At 43.8% G+C, this 13,475-nt stretch overlaps 1 protein-coding gene and 1 non-coding gene across 2 annotated transcripts in view; both read left to right on the top strand.

Moving 5' to 3' along the window:
- Window positions 1–13,029, top strand: part of eif4g1b (eukaryotic translation initiation factor 4 gamma, 1b) — a 27,655-nt gene extending 14,626 nt beyond the window's left edge. Inside the window, exons 9-33 of the mRNA XM_025054865.1 lie at window positions 1,385–1,477; window positions 1,766–1,856; window positions 2,561–2,916; window positions 2,967–3,735; window positions 4,628–4,716; window positions 5,264–5,459; window positions 5,871–6,004; window positions 6,136–6,261; window positions 6,370–6,783; window positions 7,209–7,349; window positions 7,465–7,698; window positions 7,779–7,882; window positions 8,975–9,266; window positions 9,362–9,473; window positions 9,557–9,668; window positions 9,793–10,043; window positions 10,207–10,334; window positions 10,739–10,908; window positions 11,147–11,272; window positions 11,380–11,461; window positions 11,574–11,672; window positions 11,873–12,007; window positions 12,095–12,176; window positions 12,264–12,404; window positions 12,535–13,029. Of these exons, the coding sequence (XP_024910633.1) occupies window positions 1,385–1,477; window positions 1,766–1,856; window positions 2,561–2,916; window positions 2,967–3,735; window positions 4,628–4,716; window positions 5,264–5,459; window positions 5,871–6,004; window positions 6,136–6,261; window positions 6,370–6,783; window positions 7,209–7,349; window positions 7,465–7,698; window positions 7,779–7,882; window positions 8,975–9,266; window positions 9,362–9,473; window positions 9,557–9,668; window positions 9,793–10,043; window positions 10,207–10,334; window positions 10,739–10,908; window positions 11,147–11,272; window positions 11,380–11,461; window positions 11,574–11,672; window positions 11,873–12,007; window positions 12,095–12,176; window positions 12,264–12,404; window positions 12,535–12,716 (4,659 nt within the window). The 3' untranslated portion in view covers window positions 12,717–13,029. The remainder of the gene's footprint in view (window positions 1–1,384; window positions 1,478–1,765; window positions 1,857–2,560; window positions 2,917–2,966; window positions 3,736–4,627; window positions 4,717–5,263; window positions 5,460–5,870; window positions 6,005–6,135; window positions 6,262–6,369; window positions 6,784–7,208; window positions 7,350–7,464; window positions 7,699–7,778; window positions 7,883–8,974; window positions 9,267–9,361; window positions 9,474–9,556; window positions 9,669–9,792; window positions 10,044–10,206; window positions 10,335–10,738; window positions 10,909–11,146; window positions 11,273–11,379; window positions 11,462–11,573; window positions 11,673–11,872; window positions 12,008–12,094; window positions 12,177–12,263; window positions 12,405–12,534) is intronic.
- LOC112486994 (small nucleolar RNA SNORD66) lies at window positions 7,061–7,135 on the top strand. The gene has a single exon (XR_003049652.1). It is a non-coding gene; the product is annotated as a small nucleolar RNA SNORD66 (small nucleolar RNA).
- Window positions 13,030–13,475: the final 446 nt, after the last annotated feature.

Raw genomic sequence — 13,475 nt, forward strand, 5'->3', positions numbered from 1 at the left:
CTGTGGCAGCTCCCCCCTTCTTCCTCCTCGGCCCCATTCTCCTCCTCCTCCTCCTCTTTAAGAGAAAGTCAGTCTGAAAAAATTAGGGGAAACTTGAGTGTGCAGGATGACAAAATCGAGTGTAAGGAAAAGGGGGAGTTCCTGGTGATAGCTGCTGCTCATTTGATAATAACTTTGTTTTCCCCTCCCACTCTGCCCCTCCTTTACTCTGCCGCCCCTTCGACTGTCTGTTATCCTTTGTGGGCGGGAGCAGTGTGCATTCCAGCACCATAGCTTTACAAGGTCTGTCGCTTTTTCCCTTTTTCCACCTCCCTGTTCTGTTCTGCACATGAAAGAGGGAGGCAGTGAGCGTCGGTACTAGCAGCCTAGCTAAGTGACAGTCAGACTCTGCTCTGTCCTGCCTGTTGCTGTTCAGTCCACTCTGCTGGGCTGAGGTGAACGCCTGCAGCTAGCAGATATCCAAGTTTATGGGATTTTGTGTGCGACCACAGGCCTACAGGAATGGTTGTTTCAGCGTCACGATGAGAGAGGCCTTCTTGGGATTTTGATGCAAACAAAGTGGGCCTTGTTAAGGTCAGTTACAGGAAAATGTTTTCTGGACTGTTGTCATTATAGATTTGAAAGCGAATGAGTTTCAAGAGCCGACTGTTGACTTGTTAAAGAGTGAATGTTTGCCTCTCTTTCTTCGTTTGCTTTCTGGTGCATGTCACATTCATAGCAGCTCTATCGTCCAAAACTAAATATGTAGAGTATGAGCGAGAGAGCAGGAGTGGTGATTTGAAAGCACGTGCAATAAATGGGACACACCTAATGAGCAAGTAATCGTATTTTCACTCTCTTTTTCTCACCCTCCCGTCTTTGTACGTGTTTATACAGGAACACTGTCTATTGTTAGGACTGATTGTTGCTGTGCCTGAGCATTTTCACATCAACTTCAATGACCAAAGAGTTTTGTTTTTTTTAATAGTTTGGTTCAAAGGTTGGGAACTCGAGCTTTTCGCAAACAGTGCAAAAGATTTACTGGTGGCTGAGGCACATTCAGTTGCACGACAGAGGAATTTGCTTGGTGGCGCATGTGTGGATTTGGTGTACCTCATATCCAGAATCGTGAAGCTTTCATTGAATGAGAGGCAGCTGCTGGGAAAGGGATAGCGATAGAAAAATAATGCATTGCATCATGGGAAGTTACTTTTCAGGCCGAATTTTTTTTCCAGTGCTTTTTCTGCTGAAGTGAAACACAAAATAGCAGGACTATGACTAAAGTTGGTACTTTTCCTAAACAGGCAACTGTTTTCTTGTAGCCTCACTTCTTTTTTTTTCTCTTTTGGCTTTTGTGAAGTCATGCTTCCTCCTCCTCTGACAGTGGTTCTCATTCTTCCCACAGATAAGAATAAGAGACCCTAACCAAGGAGGTAGAGACATAACAGAGGAGATTATGTCAGGGGGGCGCAGTGGCTCCACCCCAACTCCACCACAGGTGAGTTACGATGCCTTTATCCCTAAACCCCCCCCACCCCCCCCCAGCTGTACAGCTGCAGTAAAGGTCGGGGGTTTAAGTTGTGTTATGTAATGTTGGAGTCAAATGTGCTTCTTATTATTTTCATATCGGTTTATCATGGCTCAGAAAATCATTTCCGACTTACATATTTTAAAATGTTCCTCATTCATGTTTTCCTTGTTTTTTTATATTGAATAATAAAGCCTCACTATTAAGGTCAAACAGCAGTATTCAGTAAGTGTTTGTGTATGTGTGTGTTTGTCTCAGACAGCCATATCTGGATCAGAAACTGCAGTCGTGTTGCAGGCCAACGGTGAGAGCGTCACAGCTGCTGCTGCATTAGCACTGGTTAGACCAGGTGAGTGACACATGGTCAGAATCTCAGTCGCACAAGGTCACAAATAATCAGTCTCTTTACTAAAGATTTAATATGGTTCCTGGTTGACCTCAGATTTTTACCAGATATAGAACATTGATCAGCAGTAGATGTTCTGAATTCAAACATTGGGAAGTTTGTCAGCATTGTAGGAGTCATTTTAGAGCTTTTTTTTTCATTTTTTGTAAATTTCATCTCCAGGACATACACTTGACCAGTTTATCATTTTGAGTTGCTGTGAAAAGTGACCTTTTTCTTCTTAAAAAAAAAACAGGCTGACATTTCTTCCCTGTACCATGTAATACCACAGGATCTTGTTCATCATGTCCTCGTACCATGTTAATAACGTTATAAAATCTGTCAAAACTGGTTTGAGAAAAACAAATGCATTTTTATTGAACATGAATTTTACCTACAGGCCCTAGGCTGGGGGATTAAGAGGGAGCCAGCAGGAGGTTGTGTTAGAAAAACATGTTTTGTTTGGAATGTGTATCATGTTTGATGTATTATCAGATACTAAAAAATACTGTGGTAGCAAGGGTACAGTGCACAAATAATGAGTAGTACTCCTACTCTCTACAATCAAAAAGGGTCAACTAAGGTTATAATTATTATTAGTCTCTTGGAGGTGCACTACAGACATTTGTTTTTACACTGACAGTTTTTCTTTGCATGTAATCCTTCAGATGTCAGAGGTAAAGGTACACCTCCACCTTTGTCAAAAACCCCTGACCACATCACCACAGAGGCACCGTCCTCTGACACGAACACTAATCTCCCTGCACCACCTCTTCCACTGGAAGCAGAGAGTAGTCCCTTAAACACGGCTTCCACTCTTGCACCCAGCGCTCCTATGTCGGATGCAATGGAGGCACCTCCTCTTCCAAGAGAACCAACTCCTACGCCTCCATCAGCACCTGAAGTGCCAGCGTATCCCGCACCTCTGCCTGATCCAGTACCTTCCTCAATGGAGTCAACAGATTCCAAATTTGCAGAGGAGGAACAAGAAGACATCGAGGAAGAAGAGGAGGAACAAGAAGACATCGAGGAAGAAGAGGAGGAAAGAAGAGGAGGAACAAGAAGACATAAGACATCGAGGAAGAAGAGGAGGAACAAGAAGACATTGAGGAAGAAGAGGAGGATGTAGATTCAAAGCTTTGCATTTCGGACACACCTTCTGCACCCATCTCCACCACTAATGGTGTTGGTGCAAAAGACCCCGAGGAGTTGTCAGTTGTTTTACCGCCCAGTCCTCTGGAAACTCCTCTGGAGGCTCCTCTGGAGGCTCCTCTGGAGTCCCCCATTGCACAACCCGAGGAGCTCCGCCTTCCAAATGGCCTGCCACTCCCTGCTCCTCAAGACCCAGAGGCCCCTGCCATGGTTGAGACTGAACGTGACGACAGTCCCATCGCTGAACCAGAACCTAGCCATCAGCCTATTATCAAGGACTCCGTGGCCGTCACCCAGGCAGCCCCTCCACCTGTTGTCCAAACAACACCTGAGCTGGTTGACCAGCCAACTCCTCCACCTGCTGTTGAGGAGATTCCTGTGGAACCAGTTCAGGCAGCTCCCACTCAGAACACGGAACAAATAGAAGAAGAAGAAGCAGAAGCAGAAACAGAAGCAATAGAAGACGAAGCAACAGAAAAGACTCCTGATGTTGTGGCAGATGTCAAGGAAGATGCCCCAGTGCCACAGACCACGGCCGATGAAGAGACACTTTCTTCTCCAGAGACTGTTACAACAACTGAAAGCACCCCAGAAACCGTGCCCACTCCTTCCCCTCTCACAGCAGAGGAGAAAGAAGACACCGCCCCTCCCCAGACCGTTGTCCCCTCCCTTGTAGAAACTACTATGCAAGGTAAGTCGTGTCATAATGCATGTATTTATGAGCACCCGGGAGGATTTTGTTATCACAGTCCCCATTACTGGTGCTGACTTTCTGTGCGCTAATGGGTTACTGATCGATGTTGCTAACAGGCGCCTGATTCATGCCGTGTCCTTCACTCCCTTGCCCTGCCAGACCGGGGGACCAGGGCCGTTAACTCATGCTAACTATTTAGCCTCAGATAATGTTTTTCAACGTCTGTTGTCAGAATTTCCTTCGTTGACAACACCTCACCTTCGTCAGAACCCAGCAAAGACAACATATTGTCCATAAGATCCACAGCTGTGCCGTCACCTAACTCGGTCAGGGAAAGGAGCTTGTCCACCCTCTCCGCGGCGGACAGACTGTACCGCCGGAGCAACAGCTGCTTAAGAGCGGCGGATTTCCCGTGTAGGGGGGGGTATATAGACTGTTGGTCGAGGGTTGCGACAACCATGTAGTACCTCGGTTCGTCCGCGGTAATTCCACGCAGGTGAAACAGTGCTTCTACGTGTTGGAACCACGAAGCCGGGTCGTTCTGCCAAAATTCAGGAAGCTTCACGGCCGCAGCAAAAGTGACCGGCTGTGAATGTTCCGCTGACATGCCTTAAGAGGAGACACGATCCTCTGCAGCTTCGAACATGTTCAATTCGGGGTCACCAATGTAGCAGGGCGAAGAAAGCGCCAAAACATAGGCACCGTAAACCCCAGCCCACAGTTCTGTAGGGTGAGAGGCATCCCTTGCAGTGCCTGCCACAGTATGCTTATAATTATATTATGTCACAACCGAGTAGTTTGCTTCTTTCCACAAATAATAATTTAAAAAAATCATTTGCCAAACTATTCACACTGATCTGTGCCTTGTGGCATTTGTTTTTTCTTCTAGCTGCTCTGCCTATGCCAAAGAAAAAGAGGAAAATGAAGGATTTGAACAAAAAGGAGGCAGTGGGCGACCTCCTGGATGCCTTTAAAGAGGTGTGTGTAGGAATGTGTTTATTCATTCTTTTCCACTGCTCACTGTTCTATGAAACGCTTATTCATTTGATTCCAAGAACTCTTACTCAAAGTCATTGTTATATTTGTCCTGTTTATGTTAGGAAATCCACAGTATTCCAAGAGTGTGATGTCTTTAATTACTGTCATTTTAGTGTAGTTTGGAGTTCTAGGTTGTTTTTTTCAGGTAAATCTGAATGTGTAGAATTGAACAACCTATTTTCCCTGCAGTGTAAAAATCCCTTTTTTTCCCCCAAACTTTGGACTTCAAGAAACCTTAGTTTGGTGTAAGTACAGATTTTTAGCAATGGCAAGCTGAAGGGGGCAAAATTCAACCGGTTTATTGCTCTTTAGGCATAACTCCATGAGCCTCTAAAGCACAGTTTATATCTTTTAATTTTTTATTCATTTGAAAAAGCAGCAAGCAGCCTTGTCCTCAACATTTACCTGGTCTGTTATAAATGTTAATGTTTTTTTTTCTATTACCAAAGCTACCATTAGATTAATACTCTTTCCATCTTTGATTCAGGAACAGGTAGTGTCCCCACCAGAACCTGAACCCACCCCCAACCCTCCACCAGAACCAGAACCCATCACTGCTTCTCTCCCTGCGCCGGAGGAGGCCGATCTGTCCTGGGAGGACAAGGAGGACAAGCTGGATGCTGAGAACATTCCTCCAGATTCTCCACAGACCAATGGTGACAAGAAGTACCAGTACAAAGAGGGTGTGTGTCTGAACCTTGACTCCTCACAACTGACCCATTGTGCTTCCCCTTTTGTGCAATTGGTTTTTAATTACTTTCCATATGACTACTACTCATCACTGCTCGTAATATTATGAAATGGTCCACAAAAAAAATTAACCAACCACAACAATAAACATGGATTTGCATTTATATTTTTATAGTACAGCATCAGGGGAATAAACATTTGAATCCTTGTTTTTTTTTCCTGTTTCCCAGCAGTTCATCTTTTCATTAGTTTCCCAATGTTTTTGTTTTTTTTTACCACCTGATAGACCATTTAAGGAGTAGCTTAGTATTACAGTTTTCACTCCATTTCCAATTTCTTTCTATTTTATTCTGGGTCGATGCCAAGTTTCTAAACCATTTTGCACATTTTTGTTCATGTTTCAGAACAATGGAAGCCAATTAATCCTGAAGAAAAGAAGAAATACGACAGAGAATTTCTTCTCGGCTTCCAGTTCATCTCAGCCAGCATGAATAAGCCTGAGGGCCTACCAGCCATCAGTGACGTCGTCCTGGACAAGGTAAAACCTCAGCATGGAAACAATGACTGAAGCTCTGAGTGCCATAACAAAATCAATATTCAAGATTATTTCACATAGATTTCACTGTATTTGTCTTTTTCACAAATTTTGACCTACTGTTTTATGTCCAGGCCAATAAGACGCCTCTTCGCCAACCTGACTCCAGCCGACTACCAGGAATGAACTGTGGTCCTGATTTCACGCCTTCTTTTGCCAATCTTGGCAGGCCTGGCATGGGTGGACTACTTAGAGGACCAGTGAGTTTATTATTCACTTGTTTTGATGGAAGAATTCAGTTTTTTTACTCAACCTTAAGAGAAGCTGTGGAAATGACACATTTTCCTCCCCTGCCATGCGTTTTCCAGCCCCCAGGTTTGGGAATGCAGGCCCCTGGCCCACGTCGCTCTCAGCAGATGCAGAGGAAAGAGCCAAGGAAAATCATCACCAGTATGTCGATGAACGACGACGTGCAGCTCAACAAGGCTGAGAAGGCTTGGAAACCTTCTACGAAGAAAGTCAGTCATACGCGCGCTGCAGAAGAGACGAATGAGGAATCTGACACCGAGCAGGCCAAGACCCAGGAACTCTTCAAACGTGTTCGCAGCATCCTCAACAAATTGACCCCGCAAAAGTTTCAAGAGCTGATGAAGCAGGTGACTGAACTGACCATTGACACGGAGGAGAGATTGAAAGGTGTCATCGACCTCACCTTTGAGAAGGCCATCTCCGAGCCAAACTTCTCTGTGGCCTATGCCAACATGTGCCGCTGCCTTTTGGGGGTAAGTGATGCCATGAGGCAGCTGATGATGATGAACTTATAGACTAGTTTTGTCTTCATAGTAACCACCACAACAGACTAACCAGTAGTACATATATACTGTACAAACAATATATATATATATATATATAGGGTGAAGGGTTTGTGTTGTCACATATTCTATATTATATTCTAATATAAGGTATTCTCATCAATTTTAGTTTTTAATGTGTGGTATTTTCTCACTGATGCTACTATTTAAATTCAACACTGTATCAGCAACTTATCTCTCTGCAAGGCTCCAATGATGACCTTAATTTTGTGCCACGTGTCTGGGCCACTGATCCAAATGATGGGATTGAGGATCTGAGGAGCCACCGGCACCGCACTGTGTACATCCTTCTGCCCGCTGGTCCTTGTTAATTTCCTTTTTCCTTTTCATTTTAGCTTAAAGTACAAACCCCAGATAAACCAGGAATGAACTTCCGTAAGTTGCTGCTAAACCGATGCCAAAAGGAGTTTGAAAAAGACAAAGACGATGACGAAATCTTTGAGAAGAAACAAAAAGAGCTGGAGGCAGCCTCTGAGGTAAGTCTTTAGGGTATATATTTCATTTGTTTAAGCACATAAAACAAGCCATGATTTTTATGGTGCTTTTTTTTTAGTTCAAACCAACCTTTTGTTTTATACGTGTTACCAACAGGAGGAGAAGCAACGTCTTGTTGAGGAGCTGGTAGAAACTAAAGACAAAGCCAGGAGGCGCTCGATGGGCAACATCAAGTTTATCGGCGAGCTCTTTAAACTGAAAATGCTCACAGAGGTCATCATGCATGACTGTATTGTAAAGCTGCTCAAAAACCACGATGATGAGTCCCTGGAGTGCCTGTGTAGACTGTTGTCCACCATCGGCAAGGACCTGGACTTTGAGAAGGCCAAGGTATGTAGTGTTTTACACCAGCAGAGCCCAGTACTCATTTGATTCAAACTCACCGACCCCACTTTCATCTTTATCTTCAGCCTCGTATGGACCAGTATTTCAATCAAATGGACAAAATAATCAAAGAGAGGAAGACAACTTCTAGAATTCGCTTCATGCTGCAGGATGTGCTGGACCTTCGACAGGTAAAGACTCAACACAAACCATCTCTTGTATTTTCACTGTCATATCATACCAAAGGACATTACTTTACATATTTTGTTTTCGTCAATTATGGAAATTTTCCAAACCACATACAGTAAATTTAGCCAAGTTTGCTTGATGCTTTGCTGTACAAAAAGACACCAAGAGTCTGTTTGCATGTGTCATCTCTGTCGTTATTGTCATCATCAACTAATTTTTGACTTATTTTGGACATTAATAGCATTTAATATTCATTTTGAGATTCTGAACATTTTTTATCCACTGTAATTGATTATGAAAATGTTAGTTTTTTGTAATAATAATTTATATTAGTCTAGTTTCTACATCATCTACAGTGGTATATCAAAATGTATCTTTTCTTTCATCATCTTTCGTAGTCGTGTGTGTGTTTGTGTGTAGCCAGAAACTTTAGATGGATGTTACTACAGCCCCAGAGACAACCACACTGGCCCTAAAGCTTTGGCCTGTGTGGCTCTTACATGGGCTAAGAGAGAAATGTCTACCTCAGCTCTTTAATGCAGGGCAGCTCCTATAATACAGAGCGGCTCTGTGCCATACGCTGAGACAACAGGCATCTTCTTCCACTTCCACTGCGTTACCACAGTTAGTTCTGGTGACATTTGAAAATCAACCCACCTTTTCAGTATCGTCTAAAACTTATTTGCAGCTGCTGATTATATGCAGTCCATGTTAAAATTTCCTCTGTCCAAGTTCAGGGTGTTTTTTTTGTCCCGTGACAGTTAAGTGTTGTTATACCAACACTTGGTTCACTAAATTGGCCAGGGATTAAAACAGACATGAAACGATGTTACAAAACCTGCTGTCTTTAGTGTTTTTAAACATGCCAAAAATCAGCAGCTCCAAGTCAGCATACTCGCCCAATTTAACTGTAAAACACACAGTATTGCATCCTGTGTTTTTGTCTTTCAGCACTCATGCTAAAAAAGGCTTTCTTCCTCCCTCTTAGTCTCCCTCTCTTTCTCTCCCCTTTGTTAAGTCACTATCCAGCACAGTATATGTCTAAATAAAAAAAAAGTATGTCTTTATTAACACATTTTTCTTGTTCCTAAATACTAAACTGGGTACCACGGCGTGGAGACCAGGGCCCCAAGACCATAGACCAGATCCACAAAGAGGCTGAACTGGAGGAGCACAGGGAGCAGATGAAAGTGCAGCAGGCTCTCATCTCCAAAAAGGAGTATGGCGGAGGCCCAGGGGGCAGGATGGGCGGTGGAGGACCGGGCGGACGTGGTGGTCCTCACTCTCAAGGCCGTGGTGCTCCTCCTCAAAACGATGGCTGGAGCACGGTGACAATTTCCAAAAGCAGACCTATCGATAACTCCCGCCTTACAAAAATTACAAAGGTAAGATATGGCCACTAGGAGCAGAGTAGAGACACGGGTGAAGTTTGTCGTTCCCTGTTTGTGTTTCTTAAACCATTTTTTTCCTCCTCTTTCAGGCTCCAGTACTTGACTTAAACAATCAGTTGCTTGCCCCAGGAGGTAAAGGTTCATGGGGCAGCTGGGGAAAAGGCAGCAGTGGTGGAACCAGTGCCAAACCTGCAGATTCCAGTAGGTTACCTAAAAAGCAATTGATATTTATTTAAAAATAATGATTATTTAAGAGCTAAACTCAGCCTTTAATTCACCTCTAGGCTCAGAGGTAGGCGGCCGTCCCGCCACCAGCACTCTCAACAGGTTCCAAGCCCTGCAGCAGCCTTTGTCTTCAGGCTCTTCAACAGACTCAGACAGACGAGTTCCTCAGAGGTGAAGAACGGAGACACTGCTGACACACATTCACTCCTAACAAAACATGAAGCCCAGTATTGTTCCTGTAGTGTGTGTGTGTTTCCTAAATACTAAATATATATACATATATTGTTGTCTACAGAAACAGCTCCAGTCGAGAGCGCAGTGACCGATTTGACCGCAGCGGTGACCGATTCGACCGCAGAGATGACCGGCGGGACGACCGCGACAGGAACAGGCTCCAGCTCACCAAGCGTAGCTTCAGCCGGGAGAACCAGGAGCGAAGCCGCGAGAGAGAAAATCGTGGGTCAGCCGATCCCGTCCGCCGAGTGGCCAGTATGACAGATGACAGAGACCGGAGCAATAGAGACAGAGCCCAGAGCAAAGAGAATGGTGGGTGGTGCTGTGAAACCTATTTAACAATTTAGGATCTGGTTTCAAATCCACTTAACGCCACTCTCCAAACCTCAGCAGGAGGATTAGTGTAAAAACCACTGATCATAGTGTGCTCATCTTTGAATAATCCTTTCCGCATCTTGTGTGTCTGCATGAGCAGTGAAGCGGGAGACCTCTGCCACCCCCCCACCTCCACAGACTCCCAGCAAGCCAGCCATGACCGAGGAAGAGGTGGAGAAGAAGACCATAGCCATTTTGGAGGAGTACCTCCATATCAACGACATGTCGGTTAGTATTTAGTCATGCAACTTATAGCATAATGTCCAACAACCGTCTTAAACACTGTAGTACAGTGGTTCTCAAACTGTGGTACGTGCTCTCTAGTGGTACACGGGAAAATTCACATTTTCACATTTACATTTTCAATTGAATAAATCTGAAACATACCATGCACAATTAATACAACATTTAAACATAAACATCTTCATAAACATTTATAAACCTCTCTCCTGTGGTGGAAGCTAACAGTGAAGACCTCTGCTGCTGTATTCTAATGTTGGTCATCATGGTGGTACTCAGAGAGATCAAGGTTTTCTCAGGTGATACAGAGTAGAAAAAGTTTGAGGACCACTGCTGGAGTGCATGCAATGATTACTTGTGCCTCACTGCTGACATACCCCCTGCCCCAACAGGAGGCGCTACAGTGCGTGCGAGAGATAAACAGCACTCTGCTTTTCGTGTTCGTACGAAATGGGGTGGAATCGACATTGGAGCGAAGCACCATTGCCAGGGAGCACATGGGGCTGCTGCTCCACCAGCTGGTGAAGACGAGCATCCTCCCAATACAGCAGTACTATAAAGGGTCAGTACGCAGCATCAGAAATGAAAAAATGTTTGTCAAACAATCACCATCAATCCACGCTCACATTCACATACATACATACATACATACATACATGTCCATTAATCTGCCAGGCCTCTTTCCTCAGTGATATTAATCAGTGTACAGTCCCTCACAGTCCATTTGGTAATTGTGTAGTCAGCTAAAAATATATATTTTACCTAAAATAACATCACATGTCGTTCTCTGATTTGTCCAGGCTTCATGAGATCTTAGAAATGGCTGAAGACATGGCCATAGACATCCCCCTGATCTGGCTCTACCTGGCTGAGCTGCTCACACCTATGCTTCATGAAGGTGGAATTCCCATGGGAGAGCTGTTCAGGTGAGTGTCTGACACACACCGTTTATGTCTGCGTGGTTTAGTGACAGCCTTTACTTCTTTGCTGAGATACTGTTCTAGTTGGTAATTGGCTTCTGTTTGCTCATCAGAGAGGTGTCAAAACCATTGGTTCCTTTGGGAAAAGCTGGAGTCCTGTTGGTCCAGATTCTCAATTTACTCTGCAAAGGAATGGTGAGGACTGACCTTTTATTGTAGCCAGCCTCAAATTACTATCATACATAAGGAAGTTTGAATGAAATGAACAACAATGATACATGTGGGTCTAAAATATGCTTCCCATCAGAGCCATAAAAAGGCAGGAACTATGTGGAGGGATGCAGGTCTGAGGTGGAGTGACTTCCTGCCTGAAGATGTAGACGTCAACAAGTTTGTGACAGAAAAGGTAAGAGGTCACTCATTATTGAGGAGTCATTTTTGTTTTTTGACAAAATCCACAGGAGGTCTATACTTCACTTACATTATTTATAAAAGGAATTCACTGGTGAACTCCCAAAATACACAATTTATAAAATGCTCCAGTCTATGAAGCAAAAAATGTATTGACAGCATAAATGATGAAAATCTGCCCTTTTTTCTCTGTAGAATGTTGAGTTTACACTGGGTGAAGAGTCAGAGATGGGCAGAAAGGAGGAGCTGAGCTCAGCAGAGATCACCCAACAACTGGATAAACTGCTCCAGGACAAGGCCAGCAACCGGAGAATCTTTGACTGGATTGAGGTTGGTCTGAATCTTGGAGTATCAGACTGCTCTTTTCACTGTAGTCTTCTATTGTTTGCTAATAGTGATCTATTTGCATCTATTTAGGCAAACCTGGATGAGCAGCAGACCACGGGAAATGTCTTCATCCGAGCTCTAATTACCTGCATCTGCAAGTCAGCCATTATCCGTAAGTCGGCACACGGTCGATAATTTAAAAAGTAAGTAAATTTTCTATCAAGTGAAATTACTCCTTACATGATTTTTTACCCTACAGGTGAGAACCCGTACGAGTTGCATGCTCACCAAATAAGAATTAGGGCTAAGGTGCTGCAGAAATACCTGAATGACGAGCAGAAGGAGCTGCAGGGTCTCTACGCCCTGCAGGCCTTGATGGTTCAGCTGGATCAACCTCCATGTAAGTTCTTTGGTATTTCTTTTTTTTTTTTTTACTTTTTGTTACACACCATGACAATGAATATTGCTAGAGATGGTTTTGGAACACAATGTAAACATTTCCTGTCCCCTCGCCCCCACCCGTCTTTCAGACCTGCTGCGCATGTTCTTTGACGCCCTCTATGATGAGGACGTGGTCAAAGAGGAGGCCTTCTACAAGTGGGAGGTGTGCAAAGACCCAGCGGAGCAGCAGGGCAAGGGCGTGGCCCTCAAGTCTCTCACCACCTTCTTCACGTGGCTTCGTGATGCAGATGATGAATCAGACAACAGTTAGACGTCTCGGCCATCAGAGGGTTTGATGAGGTGTACTTTGGGAAGTGAATGTTCTGTGGATGATTCGGAGGAAACTGAATCAGAAAAGTCCTTCTGCACAAACAGAAAAAAAATTCTTCACCTGGGAGAGATTGTATTATGGATCGAACATTCGATCACCTTATTTTTTTTTTTTTTGTTAATGTTTTGCAACCGTTCTGCAACCGAATGTTTTTTTTTAACTAAATAGAGAAAATAGATATGAAAGAGAGGGTGCTGAGAAGTTCAACTTGTGGGAGACTACGCTGTTATTTTCTTTTTTTTTTCTTTTTTTTTCTTTGTTTTAAAAAAAAATGGCTTCTTCTCACCATGTCAACACTATTCAAAAACACTCAATGACAGAAATTTAAAAGAAAAACTCTGAGAGGCTGTTAACATCTATATTTTTTGAAGACCTAATTTTTTAAAATTCATGCAGACATGACAGCAACCATGTCATGTGGCATGTGCAGTGTCTGATCTACATGACGCGCCTGTGTAGACAACTAGCTTTTTTTCCTTGTGTTCTGTGTCGGATGATTCGAGTGTGTTTCATAATAAAATAGAAAAATTTACAAAGAAAAGTGGTGAGACCTTTCGACTGGACATTTCAGAAGAGACTTTAATGAACAGTTGTGGACCTGGAGAATGTTGGACTTAATGAGGGCGGTGTCACTGAGGAGAGGGCCAATGAACATTTTGCTGCTGGGAGGGAGGCAGTGATGCTTTCCTGATGCTCCTC

This window comes from Cynoglossus semilaevis, chromosome 4 (genome assembly GCF_000523025.1).
Source record: "Cynoglossus semilaevis isolate Cse_v1.0 chromosome 4, Cse_v1.0, whole genome shotgun sequence".
Lineage (NCBI taxonomy): Eukaryota > Metazoa > Chordata > Actinopteri > Pleuronectiformes > Cynoglossidae > Cynoglossus > Cynoglossus semilaevis.